This window comes from Electrophorus electricus, chromosome 2, assembly GCF_041902795.1.
Source record: "Electrophorus electricus isolate QZ-2024a chromosome 2, ASM4190279v1, whole genome shotgun sequence".
NCBI lineage: Eukaryota > Metazoa > Chordata > Actinopteri > Gymnotiformes > Gymnotidae > Electrophorus > Electrophorus electricus.
The window spans coordinates 35563011-35584489 of NC_137498.1; the positions used below are offsets into that span (position 1 = coordinate 35563011).

Here is a 21479-nt window from a genome sequence, read left to right on the forward strand (position 1 = left end):
ATTTTTTTTGAGGTAGGCTTGCTCAAACAGCAACAATGGCTCAAACATTCTGAGGTAGCTATCTTTGGAAGTGTACAGCTTTTGGAAATGGGAGAGAAAATAGGTCTAATAAAAGGTTGGGGGATCAACTGCCTTCATGGCTCCTCCGAGTTGACCAGCCTCCAGGCTAGTATGGTGAAGAATCTAACAATCAGTTCGTTCAGACTCACACAAGGCAACATCTATTTCTTGGCATTAGTGAATTAAGGCTAAAGGCAGGAACAAAGCTTTGTTCTCTAACCAGTCAAACTAAAAAAGAATATAGCTAGTCATGATGTGACTTCCCTATTTGGCACAATTTGTAGTTCAGTATTTCTGGCAGATATGGCTGAGCTTAAACACAGAGACTTTATCTGGCCCTAGCACATAAATATTCTTGGTGGGGGGGGTGGGGGGGGGAGTTAATTAGGACATTCTTTGTATAGTGCAATACCAGAATGTCTTATTATCAGTGGACACCATTGCTAGAAGAAATTTTGGTTTAAGCAGAAAGTCCTCTGATACTAAAACATAGTTATATTTCGTTGTTTATTTCTCTGTGTGCATCAGTGCCATACTTACTTTGGTGCATGGAAGTGAAATCAAGCTGTATTAAATGGACTCTGTCACTCAGTAACTCTCCTAAGCCTGTGATTAAATGTTTGGGCGTGTTAGTGTAGCACGTCAGAAAACAGATCTTAAAGGTATTAAGTTTTGCTCCAAAGGGACCTGAATAAAGGAAGAAAGAGGACAGCTTGTTCTCCTCATAAGATGGAATCTGTTAGTGAATCACTCTGAGGCCTGGTGCCGGGCCAATTAAGCCCTGACTCATCAATAGCAGCAGTTTTTTTTTTTTAATACTGAGGGGCCCTGAAGGGAGATTTCATGGGCAGGCCAAGCGGAGAAACCACAGGGAGGCAGAGTTTGTGGGAGGGGGGCCAGTGCTAGCCAGTGCCCGCTCCTGTGCCAGGCAGGCTGACGGAGTGCTGCTCTATGAGAACTTGCCGCTGAGCTGGCAGAGTGTGGGTGTGATCCTGGGGAAGGGAGCAGACGCCATCATCACTGCAAGTCAGTCAGAGCAATCAATCACATGGGTGCCTGATCAGCTCCATCCCTTCACTCTCACTGCGTGTGACCTTGGTTCTCTGCACTGTGCACTGTGATCCATCACTGTGCCATAGCACTTCAGTAAACCCTGTACAAATCTCCTTACTGAGAGATAATGCTAGGAGCTTTCAGAAAACAAAATTACAAGGCAGCTGCTCTGAATCTCAAGGTAAGAATATAAATTCTATTCAACTACCCCCCCATCCCCAACTACAGCATAGAAATAGACACAGTGGGTGACTTAGTTGGCTAATAATATAAATATACTTCCTCTGCTGAGGGAGACACCCTTGCTGCTCTGATCTTAGCGGTCCATTTCTGAGTGTGAGTCCTACCTGAGGTAATAGCTCTATGGCTTGTACTGGGAGCGTGACTCCATGTTTCGGAATGCTATTGCTTGGGGCATGAGGCCCACCTTCTTCCGCACTAGGCACAGACCAGCTGTCCTGAGTCCCTTTTCTGCAGAGGAAACTAACACAGAGAAATCCAGCACTCAGAATAAGTCTTGGTACAGCAAACAGCAAAGGTGCATTTCAAATTTCCGACCTATGAGCTAAAATATACAAAAGCAATACAGGACAGTCTTCAGAGGGCACCTCACCTGCGGCGGTATCCAAACATGAGGAAGAGCACACAGAAGATGATGCAGGCCATGCCGATGTGGATTCCGACAACTATACCCCCCAGAGAGCCTGTGCTGGCCCTGCAGTTACACTCACTCCCCTCTCCTGAGCAGAAAAAAGAAAGTATCCTCACCCTCAAATACAAATATTTAATATCTTGTAGGTAAGGATTATCTTGTCAGAAATCAAAGCAAGCTGTCATTGAGCTCTTTGTGGACTTGCAGTGGACTTACCTGCGCTGGTTTTAGCACTGGTTCCATCCTCTGCCAGTGACACAAGTCTCTTGGAGCAGTGACTCTCTCCATTGCCATTATAGGCCACTAGTTTAACTTCATACACAGCACCAGGATCTAAGAAGCCATTGCAAACACATTAATCAAAAGTCCTATAATCCTTAATCCACCTTGCACATGCCAGCTCTTCTAAATAGATATTTATTGAACGTGAGTCACAGTAACACTATTGATCAGGTCTCGGTCTTTGCTTTTTGTTTGATGCAGAATCCTCTTGGCTCTCGCTGGGTTTATCCATCTCTTCTCATAGTCCCCTCTTTTATCTATCTTTTAATAGACCTGTTTGTACGAAAGTGTGTTTATATCTCTATTTTCTTTTTCAACTGCCTAAAATGTAACACTCCTGCTTTCTTCCTTTTCCTTCCCTTCAAAGCATCCCATATACATTACTGTATTTCAAACAATGCTGGTATACAATGACACAACTTTTATTCTTGGATTTGAGTGTGTAATAAAAAATGAAATTAAAGTGTAAAGTTAGTTTTAGCTCACTGGTATGTACATCACATGAGCTAATATACAAATTACAGTCATTTTTATACATTTTCCTCCCATTTTAGCCAGCCAAAAGTATTTGCACATTTGAAAATAGGACACTGGGGTTTACTTAGTCTCTGTTTTGTTTCAGCTTCAATGGGATAGAATATACAGCCAAAACAAACCACTGTCAATACATAATCTACAGTGTAGTATGATGAGTCGTATGATGAACTCCAGAAAGTGTGCTCTGTTTTAATCATTTTCTAATGCAATGAGTCAATAGAAGTTGTTTTCACAAGTTTTCACATTCATCTTGCTTCAGAATTAAAAATGACTATCATTTGTTATGACAAGTTCCGAATTTGAGGTCACAAATCAACATCCAAAGGCAAGTCACACTCACAGTAATTCATAGTCACCTAGTGCAGTGCTGGCTCTGCATTTGAACTGATTCATATATACACAGCATTTATTTTAAGTATGGTATAATATACAATTACACTTACTTAGCAAGGTGTAATAGTGATAAGACACAGTTCTGCTCACCTAGCAAGGTGCACACATTACACAGAAACATACTTAATAAGATGCACTCACACACATATGCACACCCCCACACTTACCAAGATGTGAAACAGTGTGGACATTAGTGTGGCAGGACATCTGAACTGGCCCCAAGAATTCTCCATGGGGAACCCTGCGGTAGGACAGCCTGAAGCCTTCAACTCTGCCTGGCTTGGTAGGCAGCTCCCACAAAACTTGCACTGAGGTCATGTTTACCACTTTAGTGAAGAACGCAGGAGGGGTGGGAACTAGGAAGGTTCAAATGAGAGAAATTATTGTTTTAGTATTGCAAATAACGCGGAATATTTTTCAGGGGCTTTCTAACTGAGAGGAACATAACAGTTGAGGGGGACTGCACAGGAGTGGGTGGAAAATATGGTGAAAAGAGGATTGATTTAGAGAGAGACAGAGAACCTGAAGGGCTAAGGAAGAGAGAGGGAGGTAAAGTGGACAAGCCATCTGCATATTTAGACAAGACAGATGAAAATGGAAAGAAAGAAAGAAAGAAAGAAAGAAAGAAAGAAAGAAAGAAAGAAAGAAAGAAAGAAAGAAAGAAAGAAAGAAAGAAAGAAAGAAAGAGAAAAGCTTAAGAGAGACATATAAAATGCATGGAATTAAAGAGTAAGTGTGCATAGAGACTAAATGGGACATGAAGTAAGAAAGTGGCCTAATGAAAAACAATAAATGAGTTCAGCAAAACGCAGCAATTAGCAGTAGGGGTGTATGCCTCTCTTCCCAATGTACAGTGAGCATATGGCTACATACCGCCCCCTAGTGTTGTAGTAATGACAGTGCTGGATCGCTGGCTAGCACCAAGTGGCGAGTAGGCTTTCAGATAGATGGTGTAGGTGGTGGCAGGCTCAAGGTTGGTGAGGTCATGCTGGTAGGTTGTCTTGCTGACAGCCTCTTGCAACTCTTTAGTGTCTGGTTCTGTCATTGGTAATTAGTCAAAAAGAGTGTAGATAAACCCATGTACATAAAAAAGTAAACTTCCCTAAAATCTAGTTTCATTATTGCCATTTTTGCATTTATCATCATTATTTGTCATTAATATGGCTTAGCTTTTCCAGAATTGCCAAAATGTATATTATCCTATGTGTAAGCAACTCTTAATTTGAGAGTCAAGGGGAATATGAGACACCATTAAGTATAAACATTATTAGTGTTAATTCAGTAAAAGCTAAGCACCAGCTAGTGATATATAACAGTTATTTGTAACAGTTTTTCTTGCTCTCAGTGCTGCGATGCAGGCAGTAAACACTGGGACTGTGTAGTCACTCACCTCCGATTTTACGGATGTGCAGCACATAGCCAATGATGCTGTCAGTGACCTCGCTCGGGGGCTGGCGCCAGGAGAGCTGCAGCATGGTTTTGGACAGTGCTGTGGCCTTCAGACCCTGAGGGGACTCAGGCAGCTCCTTAGCCAGAGACACAGCCAGACGCGCACTCGCCTGGTTGGTGCCTGCACTGTTCTCAGCTATGCACTGGTAGATGGCCTCATCTTCTGATGTGATGCGAGTTACTGCCAGGGTACTGCAGGACACAGCAGCAAATGAGAAACATTTATAAGAGCCATGACAAAAATGTTAGGACTGACAAGGTTAATACCTTTTTTTTTTTTTTTTTTTTAAGAATTCGAAAATAGGTTATATCGTTATAATCACTAACTGAAAATATATTTTTGTTTGTTGTTTTGGAATGTCTTAGTCGTTTGATTTAAAAAAAATAATAATAATAATAAAAATACATTAAAAAAAAGCAATTCACATTAGCAATTCACATACGAACATGAGCTTAAGGAATAAGCAAGTGGAGACTGACATCTAGTGGTTTAATGTCGAAATTGCTATGCAATTTAATATTTAGAAACAATGAATAAAAGTGATTAAATGTAAGAAACACGTAAACGCATAAAACATATTATGATAGTCAAAAATCATACAAATTCAACATAACTGCATTCTTTAAACAATTTGAGTAAATAAACGCAAATTAAGTCAAATTGAGTCATCGAACGCAGACGGACTTATTTATTTAGAATGACCATTGATCCTGCACCTATGCTGATTAACTGATACCCTAATACTTATTGTGTGGTATTGTTTGTTATAGCACTTATCCTTGTCTGATATAGAGCTTGTGCTTATTTTGCACTTCTTGTAGGTATCAGCATTGATTCCTTTATTTCAGCCTAATTCCAGTTCAGTGGTATCTTAAACTCTATCCTACAGTTCTGGCTAGGATACGTTCTATAAGTAGATGATTAAATACCAAAAAATCTAAAAATGTAAAATGTAAACAAAAGTTGTTTGGTCAAAAATCAGTAACATCCCTCTGTGTCCTCATGCTAATTGTTCTGCTTTAACAGTACGCCCATGTGCACCTGTTGTTGTTGGTGAGCTTGACGTGGTCTCCAGGTGTGAGGATCTTCCCGTTCTTCAGCCAGATGAGGTGAGGCTCAGGGACTCCTTGAGCTACACAGGTGAACACAGCACTGCCCCCTACTGGTTTGGACACGGACTGCGGCCACTGAAGGAACTCAGGAGGAGCTGCACACACACACACACAAGAATGTGGCAGGAAGACAGAGGAGAGGAAACAAGGCAGGGAGGGTCAGGGTATAAGTGGAAAACACGATGTTATAGAGTTGTGGAGTATGAGGAAACATCGGGGGGGTAGAAAAAAAGGAAAACAATAATTAGGGCATAAAACTAGTAACTGAATAAAAAAGAAGATTTTGAGGTAGTTCATCCCTAGAGGCTTTGAGAGGGCTCAACACTACACCCAAAAGTACACTGAATAATGATATTATGTTATTATATTTTAGAAATATGTTTTTGTTTTTAGATTTTAGATTGCAGTTATACAATAAAGCTATTAAGATATCTGTTTCACTTTAATAAAAGATGACTGCATATGAATGACAAACATGATCAGAGCTAATATTTCACTCATCACAACAACCAGCCACCCTTTAAACATACACAGGGCTCAAATGTTAGATCTTGACCTTAAACCAAAGCGCTCTAACCCTGATCGATGACCCCTGAGACCCCTCCCCCTGCACAGTGGGACAGATGTGAGTTCACCATTCCACACAACACCCTTTCAGTGCCTTTACAATGGCCATGCATATATGTAGAGCACTCCACAACCCTGCACCATGCATCTCATTGACCTATTGACACAGACTAAGACCAAACCCCCCAACAACAGACCCCAAACACCTTCCAAAGTCCTCCTCTCCATGCATGGGAAGAGGATCTGGGACGGGGAGGGTTCCATGGAGGTGTGAAAGGTCAAGGGTCATAGGGAAGCGTATTTCAATAAAGAACCATCCATCAGTTGCAGTCATGGATGTTTGGGCTACCACAGCTTTCTCTGCCAGTGGGACCCCATTTTATAAAATAAATAGGCAAAAATATAGATCAGCTACACCTGTAAACACCCTAAAGGGAAACTGAATGCTTTAATGTGACTTAATGGGCAATGACCAGGACTTTTCATCTCTCTGAATGAACTACTCATATGAATATCCAGAGGTTTTCTTAAGATAAAGAACCAAAACTACATGTATCAGACAGTTACATCTCTGTTTGAAGTCTTCATAACACACATTTAAAGTATAACATTTGAATGAAGCCACTGTGTTTAGAGCTGGCTGAAGTAGAGAAGTGGGTAGTGAGCTATGAATGATGAGACTATTGTGGGCCAAAATAGGATGAGGTACCCCAGACAAAACCTTGGGAACAGGGAGAGGCTGCGTGTAGTCCACCACAGCACACTCTTCCCACACCCTTCAAGAATACACCACACTCCAGTATGAGTGGAAATTAGAAAGTATAAATTAACTCCAAAACGATATTCATGATTCTGTGTAATAATGCATGTTTCTATAAGGAAACCCATAGATAATGCATTTTTCTTGTTTTTAGAAGTATTGCTGATTTATAGTTTATACATAGTTTTTCATCCAAGTGTGTACATATATCATTTAAGACTAGTCCTGTGACTAGAGTTGAATCCAGTGTCATTAGACTTGCCAAGTCTTCTAGTCATCACACTGCAATAAAATAAATATAGTGCTTGTTCTGCTGATCTATAATGGAGCTTGCTACATGTATTGTCCTATGCCATTTCAGCTGGTGCCTTCTTGTCACTAGGAAAACACTTTTACCCCAGTGTAAAAGCACATAAGGAGCAAGCTTCCTGGGTGCTCTGTGGGGAATTACTGATCAGCTGCCTCTTCGCAGCTAAGACCTAACTGACAGCTTCAGTGTCTGTTCACATTATGGTATTGATCTGTTATCCTGTGAACAGAATCCCATACCTGACCTTTAGCTTGGATAGGAGGTCATTTCTTGAGGTCTTTTGTTATGGTATAAATAAGTATTATCTTGCCTAACGAAACTTTGACAGAAGAAAAACATATATCTAGTTCATGAACATTGTGTGAAATGGAGAGTAAATTTGTAGGTTAGAAGCAAATGTAAGACGTTTTAAAGGTTTAAGAGGTTTCAGAGGTGCACTTTGTATCACTTTGCTATAAGCCCTGTATGATGGCTTATTCCAGACCCTACTCTCTGAGACAAATGGTACCAGTAAAGGGTACCATTAATAAAAGAAAAAGATTTCCCACTGATTCTGCAAAAACCCCTTTGCTTATGCGCTGGCTGTGAGATCTGCATTTTGAAGCCATTCATTAATTCCGCTATAATTCTTCATGTGAAAAATTTCACCCAAATAAGAAGAGTTAAAGGGGCTGAATATGGTGATCCCCTATACACAAAGCCATATGCCCCCCTCCTTGAACTTCAGATCCCTGTCCCTGACCACCAGCTGTGACGAGAACAACCGGCTCCGCTGACATGGAGGATGGTGTGGGGGCAGGGTCATAGCTCGACTGTTACCCTTTCTCATTTGGGAGTCATAATTTCTGCCAGACTCCACCCCTCTCTGCCTCATTGGCTGTCTGTCAGGTCACACTCCACCCCCACCTCACCTCTCTTCGACTACTTTCCTAAGTGACCACTAGGTCAATGTCAAAGGTGAGAAATGAAAGAAACGACAGGTCAAAGGTTAGAGGTCATAGTTCTTCACACAGACACACAAACACATTTTTCACACAAACACACATTTTTTTCACCTCACTTCTGTCTCTCCTCAATTATACACATCCCAGTTCAGCATCAGTTTAGACCAATGCTTCTAACCAGAACAAAATGGGTGAAATACAGTGGGAGGTATATTAGTATGAAAGCCAAGGTTATGTGAGAGAACAGACCTCTCTAACCTTCCCACACACACACACACACACACACACACAAACACACACACACAACAAATGCAGACAAATGCAAACATGCACCTACATGTACTTAACGGTAGACATTATCCTGAACGCGAGCCACAATGAACTTGACTGGGATCTCTCAATGAGACATAAAGGTCCTAAAATGGATTACCTAAAAAAAGCAATACTGAAATGTCTGTGGTATTCTAAAGGCCTGGTTGGTATTTTATAATTAATGAGCTTTTAAACATTTAATGTAAAATGCAACTCCAGGTCATCATAGGAAAAATGTAATTATAGTTCCTTCAGAAGTAGGCTATAATTTTGAAGTATGATTATACTATCTTTGATGTGATCCACTGGCCAATCTGCTGTCATTCATATGAAGCTGAACATAACCCTGTATCTTTCTGGCCTAACAAGGGCTTTAGGAAAGGCTTGGGACTGGATATTTCCCATGTTGGTGAAAAACCATAAGCTCTTTGTTCCTCTGCTACCCAAAATGTAAATCAATAAATTAATGAATATATTAAAGATTACCTCCCCAAAAGGGTTTGGCTGCACTGCCAAATCCTTTGTGTAAGACTGATGGGGGAAAGCATTGATTGATCAGGTTAAGTATGGACACTTGGGAGAAAATACAGCTGGGTGCAAGGATCTCACAAACACAGAGGGATTTAAGCATGAGCATGAGCCTTTTCACCACAGTGTCAAGGGTCTAATTTTCAGGTAGACAAAGTAGTCATTTGTACAACAGTCATTTTGCCTCACAAAGCAAAATTAAATAGCAGTCTATATTAAACATAACATGTTCTGTGACCATTAATGACCGCTTTGTGGTCCTTACTGAAATGGTGACCAGCTACCCTGAAGACATCCAATTAGAGAAGGCAATGCTATAGAGAAATACGAGCAGGCTGAGCACAGAGATAGTAGGAAAGTGATAGATGAGCAGTGTCACCATAAGGCAAGAAGGGGGAGTTTCCTAATGGCAGACTCCATTACCCAGGCTGTACCCCTCCTCCCTCATGTCCAGCTGGACAGTACCTTCAGTGCTTAATTACTAAAAATGCTAGTCAAGTATCTCACACCATTAGAGTAAAGGAGGAGGGTTTAAAGATCCCTTTACCTCTTTGTGGGAAGAGGTAAAAGAGAGAGGCAGAGCCTGAATATTGACTTCTTATTGACTTCTCACAGGCACCTGGCCAATCAGTTTCCAGCAGTCATGTTCAAATCCAACTCAGGTTTATGCATAGCCACCACACCACCCAAAGTTTTGTTATTCTAATTTGCTTACTAGTTACACACAATTACTTTTGAGTTCTGCAAACAAGCTATCACTGTCATGTGTGTCTATCTGGTTTGTGCTTCACTGCACTGAGAGTGCAGCTCACAAGAAACAGCACTTTGTCTGTGTCTTCTAGACCAGGTATTCACAGTCCTCAAGGTCCAGGTCCTACAGATGTTCCACCCTCCCTTTACCTGGGAATCAGGTGTGAGGACAGTGGCCCACCAGTTACATGAATAATTTAATAAACTACAAGGGATTATAAAATCCTTTTTAAAATCAGATTTGAATTTGAGGTCCAGATTTGAATACCACTATTTTAGACTATAAGAAGGAGTAGTGTTGTCTATCAGGACATACTTCAGATATGTACTCAAACTGTTTTTCACATTTCATGGTTTTAGGCAAATATCTCAACTTGCCAAAGTGGAGTGAATATTATTATCATTTAATTATAATTATAATTATAATGTTAATTATCATTTAATTACAAAAGTTAGCATTTAATTATGATTCCATTATAGTGTTGCTGTGTTCTCTGAGAGGCTGTTCTGGAGAGGTTTACCCTGAACTACCAGCCTGCCCAGAGCGGTACGTCTCATCCTGGTACCAGGTCGGTTGGCAGCACATACATACACTCCCGAGTGCTGCAGGGACACATCAGAAATCATCAGGTTCCCTGTGCCCAGGACCTGAATGCCTTCCACACCTATAGATCTTCCATCTGAAGATACAAACACATAGACAACAGGGATGAATGAACAAGAGTTCGTATACTAAGAGAAAAACTATGTAATGAGCCATTACTGTTGCCCAAAGGAACAATGTCTGAGGCTAAGTGCATATTGATGATATTAAAGTCAGATGAGTCCTTTTTCTGTTAAGTTGAAAGTGAGAGGATTCTAACCCAGTCTACTCCAGGACACAATGGGTCTAGGGTTCCCAGTGGCAATGCACTCTAAGATGGCTGTCTGATGGACATTGATGGTGAGGTTCTGGGGCCCAGACAGGATGACTGGTTCCTTGTAGGTGCGCGGAGCTCCACCTGTCAGAAAACATAGAGTTAACAAATGAAGAAGATGAGATCACGGCTTAATGAAAATGGATAAAACAAGCATAACATCAGGCAGTATGACAATCACTGAGAATCTTCCCTTAAAAATAGAAGTAGTAACTGACCAGTGATATTGAGCTGAGCTTCGTGGCTGTAGCGAGTGTTGGCAATATTTGTTGCTACACAGCGGTACATTCCAGCATGTGACTTCTTTGTCCCTGTGATCTGCAGAATACCCATTGGGAGAAGAGTGTACCTGGAGGAGGGTGAATGGGTGAGTAAACTCAGGTAATGGCAGAGTATTGGTCAGATTGCAAAGGGCCCAGGTCCAAGGAAAAGTTGCTATGAGCCTCTATATTACCTCTCATCTGATGTGCCAATGGCAACATGATCTCTCTCCCAGGTGATGCTAGCCTCTGGAATACCATTCACCTGGCACTGGAAACGTGCCACTCCCCCCTCCTCCACGGTCATAGACTCAGGATGAGTGTGAAACTTTGGAAGGGCTGTGTAGGTCAGACAGACAGCAAGTGAGCATGCCACTGCAGGCAATGATGAAAGAAATCACATGACATTTCTGATTTTTACCAACAAGAAAGACACAGAGGAGTAAACCATCTGGACCATTAAAGTGCTTTATATAGTCATAATTTTTTGCCAGCAAGATGCTAACTGGAGTGACCTAGCATGTTGTATTGAGTTTGACATCCCTAGGGCATGTAACACTAAACTACACAAATCTTTTTATACCTGAAGGTTTTGTTTTTGGTGTTTGATCATTTCCATATACATTAAACAGTATTGGTTGCTTGAATGTATATGTTCATCCAGTAAAAAGGGAAATGTGCTAAGAGAAGAGAGTACAGACCAAATAACCTGCTCATTAGCATAATCAATAAAGGGGTGTGAGGAATGGGGGACTCCAAATGAGAGAGCATTGCCATGGAAACCTTGTGCCTTAAGGGAGAATGACCTAATCACAGTTATAATTCTACTGGATTACTCAAACCTTTTGGTTTGTTTGAACCAAATGGAAGGTCAGTGACAAGACGATACGGTCCAAAAGCATAAAGTAGGTGAAAATGTTTTTTCTACATTACCATTAACTTCAGCTTGTCAATATTCCTTAACATACTCACAATGTTTAAGCAAATATGAAGTTATGAGATGTGAAACCAATAGCATTATTAGGTATCAATCACAAAGCTGTATGTTGTTGATTTATACTGGAGTTAGAATGGAGTCCTATAGCGCCGGTTAATGGACACCCTGTGCTCAAAGTTAAAGTGAGGACATGAACTCACATGCGAGTTGCACACGGGCCTTGCGGCTGACCAGCATGCCGTAACGGTTCTGTGCAGCACAGTGGTACTCGCCGGCATCTGTCACATCTCCATCTCGCCTCTTCTGGAAGCTGCGGATCAGAAGGGTGCCATTGGACAGCACTTTGGCCCGGGCTCCTGCTCCAACAGGCATAGCTTCTCCATTCTTGAGCCACATCACGGTGACGGGCCCCTCGCCCTCCACAAGGCAGTCCAACATGAGTGGCCTCTCCCGCACCGCAATCACATCGCTGGGCTGCTGCAGAAAGGCCAGCTCCGAGCTGTTACACACACCTGGACATGAGAAGCAAGAATCAATGATGAGCATAGCTGGACTGTGTGGAGAATACATTTGCACCTATGAAGATGAGAATTCAATAATATATTAGGCCTGTGATAGAGTACAGAGATGATGACTAGTTTTTTATGATGATGAGTTTTATGATGACCAGTGTATATCATCATCAGCATTATTATTTGATGATGCACATGATTTAGTGATGATTCAAGTGACCTGTTATTTTCAATTTTTCATTAATTTGAAAAAAACTGCTGTTGAGAAAATGGAACAAGACATAAATACACGTGTCTTTAAAAAGCTAACTTCACAAAAAGGTTTTAAGATCTTAATTCGCCTCATTTATTCTTTATCATAAATCATCTTATTGACTGATACAAAGAGAGGAATGTCAAATAAATAGGAAAATTAAATCTACACAAGCCATAAGAGCAAAACTTTAAGATTCCAAACTGCATTTAATCTGCCTCTCTGGATTGTTCTATATTCTGACTATCCGCTTCAACTCTGTATCACCAGTCCAAACCTGGTTATAATCAGGCCAAATGCTGTGTAGACACTGAGCCAAAAAAGCCTGTGACAAAAGCAGACACTGGGTCCAAAGACTGTGAGGGTTATGAGGTTATGAGGTCAAGTTAGAGGAGCCACTTCTGCGTAAACCCACCCCAATGACAATAGCACTGTGACAACTCTTTTTCCAGCTCTGTGGAAAAAAAAAACCCAATCAACCACCAGGAGCCATCAGTTCTTCTCTCAGATTGGGCCATCTGCCCCCTACTTATGCAGACCCCCACCCATCCACACCACCACCCAGACCCCAGTTTCTTTTCACGCTGACTCGGAGGTGACTTTCCCATGCCACTGGCTCACCCCATTCCTCTCAGTGTCTGACCTTAAGCCATGGCTGTTTCCCCCATTTTTCTTTCCTTTTCACTGGGATGTCGCCTGTCTCCTGTCTACCCTTATGCCCCAGATCAACACTGGGGGATGACCAGTGCCTCTGTCCCAGCTGTTGTTGGGTGAAAACTTCAGTCTGCTCTTGAACTTGCACTAGAGAACATAGAATAGGGATTTCCAGTACCTGTTATGTTGACACAAGTAACCCCCACATCACTTCCCTTACAGCTGGAAAAATCAGACTTGCACCTGCTTTAGCTCTTGACCATCACAACACTTGCTCCTGGTGCTGACTGAACTACAAATGTTTTGCATTTGGAACCTCCTGGAACTAACTAAAATACACACTGAGCTATATGTCTATATGTCTTCTATTGTGACTTATGTTCAACTTTACCAACATTTAGCTACATTTACTAATACACCGGGTCTTTCACAATGTAAGCATCAAGCTTCATCACAGATTGGACAAGATATTATAAGAGGACTGAAGCACAGAGTCAGAAAGCAGTCTGCTACTGAGCATCGGTTTTGAAGGGGAGATTCTCCCTTCACTCCTGTTGTGATGAAGTGCCACACTCAGCAGATGCTGAGGGGGATCCGCCTGGCTCAGCTGTGCACGGTTACGAGGGTCTGCTGCCTCCTGACCCCTGTTCATACCAACCCCCGGGCTGATAATATAATTCAGTGGTCCCTACTGAGGGAAGGAGGTTACGGCACGAATGAACCATAGTGCTGTAAAGGCCTAGGATGCTAAATCTAATACTTTTAGAAGTAGGAGTTCATGCATAGAGTGCCTCATACATCTATTTCATACACCAAGCTGTGATCTTTTCTTTGCCACAATAAACAGTTAACAGCAAATGCTGTTATTTTATGTTTATTTTCTGTATAAAATGTCTAGTGAGTTTAACCCTCCCTTTACTGGACAAATGTATGCAGTAGTTTCTTGAGTATCCCAGCATACTTATGTGAGTGCTGTGAGAGGGACACTATTACTTTATAAACCCAAAATGCAGCTGGGATACTTGGGCAGCAAGTGTGGTAAAGATAACCTAAGGGATGTTTTGACTATAAAACCTTTGAAGTCACTCGAGATGTAGTCCTTATGCTAACAGACCATCTCACCATAAAATAAGTGCAGAGCAAGTATGATTGAGTTTTCAAGTCTGCAGATGAGCTGTTTCAGTCGCAGTTGAAGATTAGTCAAAAATGAGCTTTGGAGTTTTTGTTGTGGGGTATCCAGAGCAGCAGGAGCCCTCCACCCATTCCCGCCCCTCAGGTTGTGACCTGAGCCCCTAAAAGGTCATGAGAGAGTTGGCTATGGGTGGATGGTCAGGGTGGGGGTCTGTGACGACAGCCTGTGTTCAGTCACCACAGCCCATCTTTAACCCCCTTCTCTCCATTGTCTCCACTTGGGGTTGGCCCTGAACTTCACAGCTATTGTGGTGGACAGACCTTGCACTAAGCTTTTCCAGCCCCCAGCCAAAGACTGTGAAAGGCCCTGGGCACCCAGGTTAAGGCAAACATAAGCAAATCCTTTGGCGGTTTTTAAACCATGTTCTCTTGCTCCAACTGTTTTTGTGAGGCAGTTTGTGAAAGTAAGACAATTTGGATATTACTAAAACAATTCCAGTTAGAAGATGAACTTGAAAGTGTGTTACTTTAGCTGTGTTTCATGCAATTTATCATATAGTACATTATGTACACATATCAAGTTTACAAGGAGGCAGTCTATAGATCATTTAGAGAAGACAAAACCTGCAATATTTTTACTATTCTAAAATTTTAAATTTCAGACTAATATTTTTTTTCGAATAGATATATCATTAGATTATGGGCTAATCATAGCACATAGAACACATCTCAAAGGCCATGTTCGAGCTTCAATGCTTTTTTTTTTTTTTTAATTACGATCATTATAATTTCTTTATGCCCTTGCCACCCCAACTCCAACAAAACAAGAGAAGATCTGTGAGTCATTCAAACTTGGCCCCTTCTTGCAAAATGTGTTACAAGCGTTTGAGCAGAATTCCAAATGCATATGCACATTCACAAATTCCTTTCCCTTCTTGTCCATTATGTTGATGACTGCAACGCAAACAATGGCTGAATACAAACACTGGGGGAGGAATTGTAAAGGAGCGAGGAGGAAAAGAGGGACTGGCAGAACTCCGGGGAACGAGGTGGCCCAGGTCTCCGTCTTTTGTCTCAGTAATGGGAGTTAAACTATGCCTGGCTCTGACTGCCACAAGCTCTTAAACAGCATGTTGGCCAAACATTCCTTTTTACTGATAGTAGGGAGGCCACACAGGCCTTTTGTTTAAGAATGGATTGTCATTAGCTGGCATATGCCAAGTTCAAAGTCATGCAAATACCCCACATTTCCAGTTGAACTTGGGAACAAACACATGTCTTGTTTGTACCACCCCCTGACTGGGAACAATTACTAACATGTATTGTCTCAAACCATTGTTCCTATTTTCTTAAAATGACTGTTTCAATTACAACTGGCAAACCAAATATATTATTAACATTTTATATTGACTGCAAATATGTTTCCTTGTGTTTTAAACAGGATTTCAACTAATTAGCATTTAAGTAATGTTACGGTAAAAAACCTTTTGTGATTAGATTATGTTGGATGGTCAACACTTTTTGTAAAGGGCTTATCAAACTACAAACCTTTAGTTTGGATCAATAAGGGGTGGGAGGCACACATGAGTTTGGCCTGTAGTGTTTAATTACTAGTGTTATATGACCTGGTTTTCCATTAAGCTATAAACCCAGTAAATAGACCCACATTCCCCTTTAGAACAACATACCATGTTTAGCCCCATAACCTCACTTATTAGTAGATGCAGAATTAAAAGTGGTCAGACCCAGACCTTTGAGTAGGTGTCTGGATCCATTATATAGAGCTTTAAATGTGTAATTTCTCAGTTTGCTCTTTAAGGGATGTGACTGACATTGTTTGCATGGGTCAGAAAATTTCCTACATTGCCATTAAACAAAAGTGCACCATAAGTACCCCTGCTGCTACCAAAAGGTTAAGCAGAATCAAATAATTCTGTATTTGAGAATTCAGTATGCCCAATCAATTGACTGAACTGGGCTTTGTGAGAGGTGTGATGTTTCATTTTAATTGACCAGCACAGTGAACTACACATTACTATGGTCACAGCTCTTCAGTCAACAGAGAGAAATTGTATTGTTTTAATGAAAGCAATGAATACACAAGAGTTTATGGTGGACAAAGAAAATAGTCTAATGAGGTAGTATTAAGTAAACATGATCACTCACATCCTCTTGGGTAATCTGTCGATAAAGCCCCATAGGAGATGGGTTCATTCAGGGGCTCTTGACCACAGCAAGCTGCAACTCATCACTAGGCTCTATCACTCTTTACAAATAACAAAGGCTTCCTAGCACAACCAAAGAAGAACCACAAATGTATACAGGATAGATGAGCTGAAGGTCCCTCTTTATGGGTTTGGCAAGCACAAGTTTTAACACTGGTTCTTACCAACAGCAGCACTTTCGTCTTTCTCTGATGGTGTTATTTTCTTTAGTGATAGTCCTTATTATTTTATACCAGTCTAAATCTTCTTAAAGAAGATTATTAACAGTAATAATTAACAATTACTTAAAAGTATAAAGAACACCTTATGGCATCCCTCCAGCCCATAAGGCTTAATAAATGACAAAATAATTGTGTGAAATTTAACAAAAATTCCTCATCCTCATCCTCACTAAATAGCTATGTTCCTTCCCTTAATGTGCATCTTTATCTTAAATTAAAGTGGACCAAAACACTTTAGTTCAAGTTTAGCAGTCTGAAGGTCTCAGCTATGACTCCATGCACAAATGAAACTTTGCTCAGGACAATGTAGCGCCCTTTAACTACTCAAATAGTGGTGTGGTCTTTCAATTATTCAAATCAAGAAGATGTAAATAAAAGACAAAAACTATAACCAAAGTTCTAGTTTAGCTCTAAGCCTATGGGCTAAACGTCGCACAGGTGTTCCTACAGGAAAGAGATTTAAGAAGGGATTAGCTGCACGAATCCATGCTGTGATATGCCCACTATGTCAGGCTCATAATGGTACCTTCAGCAGGGGAGAGCCATGAAGGATTACCTTAAGCCAAGCAGAGATAGAGACATCGCCCACCCATCTCTGCTGCAGAGTGTACTGGCCTGTTTCAGTCCTACTGTGGCCTTATGGATTAGCCAGAGGGGTGTCTTGTCTGAATTAGAGGGATCAAGTTTGCCTGCTGGAGGGTCTAGGTACACCCAGCAGAAGTGTGTGGGGCGGGGGTTGTGGTCGTTGGCAGCTGTGGGGGGTTACCCCAACAGACACATGCACACACGCACACATGTGCTCACCCAAGGCTTTAATGAGGTTTCAGTCTCAGCCGGGTTCTCCAAAAGGCACCGCCAGTGTTATGGAGATGAGGGTGTGAGGGTCAGGTCAGAGGGGGCAGGGAGAACTGGCCACCATTGTCTCTATGGGTCTTTTTTTGCACCCTTCCTTGGACTGTTCTGCTGACCAGGCGGAGGATCTCAAAGGTTAATGTGGCCCAAGGTCATTGTAGTCTCCCCACCATAAGATCATGGGTCTCCCTCCTCCTCCCTGGGACTTACCACCTCCTTCTGTTCAACTGCCTTGGCGCCCTGTTTATTTATGCTGGGGGAGAATTTGCACTACCCAGATATATAGAGATAAACACACATTTGCAAATAAACTTTTAATAACATGTCTAATAGAATGTGAAGTGCCTCTGGAACAAACATTCTGCAAATTAAAGCATGTTGTTAGTATAATCTGCATTTGGATAGAGACTTTCTCAAATAGTGGCAGATATGCTTGGTTAATAAATAAATGCCTAATGTTTTCACCCAGTTCATAGATTCCCGATTCCCTAATCCTCAAATCATTATTTAAAATCTAAACATTATTGTCAGTGTCAGAAATGTTTTTGGATTTGAGACCTTCACTGAGCAAAACTCTACATTTGTCCCCAACTGAAGAAAGCACTTGAAACCTATAAATATGATTTAAGATTATATCATAATCTTAATAACTTTAGTAGGCTTTATTATATAGCCTACTGATTCTCATGCACGTTCTCGCTACAAAACCAGAAAAAGTTTCGAATGTGCCTAGCGCATTTCTGTCCGCATTAGATCACTATTTATTCAACATACAGTAGGCTATGAACATCAACTGTAAAAGCAAACTTCAAACTTTCCACAGCAGTGGCGCACACCAGCGCGACTTCAAAGTTTTGTGAGCATCCAACTTCAGCATTTCCGTTAATTTTCGCGAAACAAGGATTCGCAATTTGTAATTATAAAAAGCGCAAAATATAAAAATGTGATTATGCAGAACATGTTACGTTCTAATTTGCTTGAATAAACTTCAACCCAAATCACGAACTGCGGGGGGGGGGGGGGACGGACAAATATGCACAGAATACAGAATACAGCATACATTATACATTCTCCACTAATATAGCATACATTATAACTCCACTATTATTCTAATTAAGCGTAAATCAGGTAAAAACCTATAAAAACAATTTTACAAACCGATCTGACTTTTCGTAATGATCGATGAATTAGCCTGTAGGGCACCTAAGCCTACGCGAAAAATCGTGATTTGGACAGTCTGTCAAAACAGTGAGTTTCACTTTAAATGTAACTTTTAGGTTACACAGCTCTATTCAGTCACGCAGGTCATAACCGCAGTGGTCCGTCGTCAAAAGGTTTCAACCATTAGCAGAATTATAAAATTCTATAAAAGTAATCATACTCACATGAAAAGACAAATACGAGTAAAACGATCAATAGAATCCGTGGCTTCATTTTTATGGGTAAATCCAGTTGCAATTGAAAGTAAACTTTTCCTCTGGAAATGTGTGAAAAGTTAATTCGATCGTGTTTCGGAAAATCTTGATGTAAACCTTCGCTTAGATAAATATTAGGCTACACCGTTTTTAAACTTAGGAAAACATTTCTACTTTCACGCAGAGACGCTTTGCCCAGCGGGTGCTGGCGGAGGCGGCTGGTCACGTCTTAAGGCACCGTTAGAATAGTGTTTTGGCGAAAGGATCAGCGGTCATTAGTTATTCGACGTGTCTTCGGTTCCCCGCTGTCATCCGCGGCCAGTGAATGGACACTAATACAACAGCTTTCCCCAGCATTGACAGGTTGGTCCGTGCTAAACCAATCACAAACCGAGGCGCACCCTGGAGGGTTGTGTACCTAGCCTTAGGCGTGATTGATGTTCATTTCAGGAGATCGACACTTCTGAGAAGGAATGGTATAAATCTATTGTACCTCATAAGCGCTGACTAAAAATTACAGGACTGTAAACTATTAACATGACCATGTGAATTTAATGTCTAATAAATAGTAAGTGTGAATAAAATAATTGTGAATAAACTTATTTATCACGATGCGTCTATCAGCGTTAACTAATTTTTCCGCAAATTCGGCTTTGGGATTCCGGCAATAAATATGAATTTTAAACAAGAAAGGGAAGGGGACCCTATTAGTTAGACGGCTACAAATCTACAGTAGGACACTGAAGTCTGTCTCCCCATCCCAGTAACCCCATCCTCTGTACGTTCGATTTCCCGGCTCGAAATCACCTGTTATCCCAGCTCATAACAATCTCGAGAATTAGCTTATGTTATGAACCAGAAGTATTAATAGGGAAATCACAAACATTTGAAAAGGTCTTCAGACTGCAACTAAGAATTACTTGGATACAAGCACACATATGTTATGAGCAAAGAGCATACTGGTAGCAGTGTGATTTTCAGCACCGAGCTTTACAGTAAATTTACTTAACAGGGAGCAAAGGCTGTTCCTGACACTTCCCTGACAAACTTGTGCCATCTTTTCCATTCACCTCAGAGTTTATTTAGTTCCTTTGTGCTCTAGTGTTCTTTGTCCTTCAGTCTTTCTCTATGGTCCCCCTGAAATTTTCAAACCATCTGCCCAGCTATCTTCAATGGTTCCCATAAGGTGTTATCAAATCCACACTTCTGAGCATTCGAGTTCATTGGTACGGTTCTCTTTTAGATGCTATTGGTGATTTGGTTGGTGATTTACCTAATGTGTGTTTTAATGTGTTGGATGAGCTGACAATTCTTCATAAGATGAAACTAATGTGCACAAAACACATCAGCACTGATTAACTGCTACACATTTGCAAACCAATAAATAATATACCCTATGAGAGCCACTGATGACTTTTTGCAACATTTGATCAAGATTAAGCACATCACAATAAAAGCAGAAACAAGGGCCAATCGGAGCAGTTTATATTATGAGTTTAGATTCTATAATGGTATCCAGAATCTAATTCTTTGAGATTATTTACGTTAACTAGAAAATGCGTACATGTGACATAAGTCGTTTTCAATTCACATAGTGCACCCCAACCCCCACAAAAACCCCACAAAAAACACCCCTACCAGTGTTATGATCGTTCTCTATCAGATTGAGAGTACAGCTCTTCTCAGAAAGTTCAATGGCTGGTGTATTATTAGAAAGAAAACACTTTTTGCTGTTTATGAAAACTTTTATCCTGGTCCCTTATTACAATCTAACAGGTGTGTAAATGTCATAATATAAAAGATGGGCATATAAAGGCTGAGCATTTCCTTAGACCTTCATAAAGATTCACACTCTAGTTACACTGCAGTGTTTGGGCTTAATGGTATGTATAGCCTGAAGAAGATAATGCCACCACAGTGATCACATATCCTTTAGCATTTCATGAATTTACCAAAATTCAGCCTTTTGATACATATCCTATACCTTTACTGAAGAATGGTTTATGGGATAGGAAACATGTTCAAACTCTTTTCCTACTAAGAGCACTTTTCCATTGGTGCAATACAACTAATCATTTAATTAATAAGTCCAAGAGCTGAAATTTAATTACATAAATGTTATATGAGAAAAGCTGTGATTTTTAAAAGTTACCACAGAAGGCAAGTACTGGGATAGCCTTATTGTTAAACACACAGAACAGATAATCAGCAACCTTGTATGTAGCACATTTAATTATAATTTGTCCTTTATATCTCAGTATAGTATCAAAGGCTTACAGTGAAGCTCACATATTACTATCTCCTAAGAAGGCAATGCTTTCACTTTGGTATTATATATCAGACCTGTTTACTTGGGTAACTGCCATAAAATAGTTACCACTAATGGTTATTG

General features: G+C 40.8%; 1 protein-coding gene across 3 annotated transcripts; it reads right to left on the bottom strand.

Moving 5' to 3' along the window:
• Positions 1 to 550: 550 nt before the first annotated feature.
• Positions 551 to 21152, bottom strand: si:ch211-57n23.4 (immunoglobulin superfamily DCC subclass member 3). 3 transcript variants are annotated; one of them, XM_027012118.3, is made up of 14 exons: positions 19058 to 21152; positions 12025 to 12336; positions 11082 to 11226; positions 10846 to 10976; positions 10574 to 10711; positions 10232 to 10390; positions 5469 to 5634; positions 4368 to 4618; positions 3851 to 4015; positions 3145 to 3333; positions 1982 to 2098; positions 1727 to 1853; positions 1461 to 1596; positions 551 to 1052 (listed from the first exon to the last, which is right to left on the bottom strand). In XM_027012118.3, the coding sequence occupies exons 1-14, from the start codon at positions 19104 to 19106 to the stop codon at positions 963 to 965; spliced, it is 2175 nt and encodes a 724-aa protein (XP_026867919.3). In that variant the 5' UTR covers positions 19107 to 21152; the 3' UTR covers positions 551 to 962. The 3 variants fall into 3 exon arrangements, with proteins under 3 accessions (XP_026867919.3, XP_026867920.3, XP_081557448.1); XM_027012119.3 differs by having other exon boundaries at positions 551 to 1080; XM_081701322.1 differs by having other exon boundaries at positions 551 to 1596.
• Positions 21153 to 21479: the final 327 nt, after the last annotated feature.

Bases quoted from the DNA above. Each gene is read 5' to 3' on its own strand.
- si:ch211-57n23.4 (XM_081701322.1), bottom strand. From the start codon at position 19,106: ATGAAGCCACGGATTCTATTGATCGTTTTACTCGTATTTGTCTTTTCA. The intron at 5,635-10,231 runs GTAAACCTCTCC...GTGTGTGTGCAG, and splicing joins GGGCAGGCTGGTAGTTCAGG to CTCCTCCTGAGTTCCTTCAG. The intron at 4,016-4,367 runs GTGAGTGACTAC...TACCAATGACAG, and splicing joins GCACATCCGTAAAATCGGAG to AACCAGACACTAAAGAGTTG.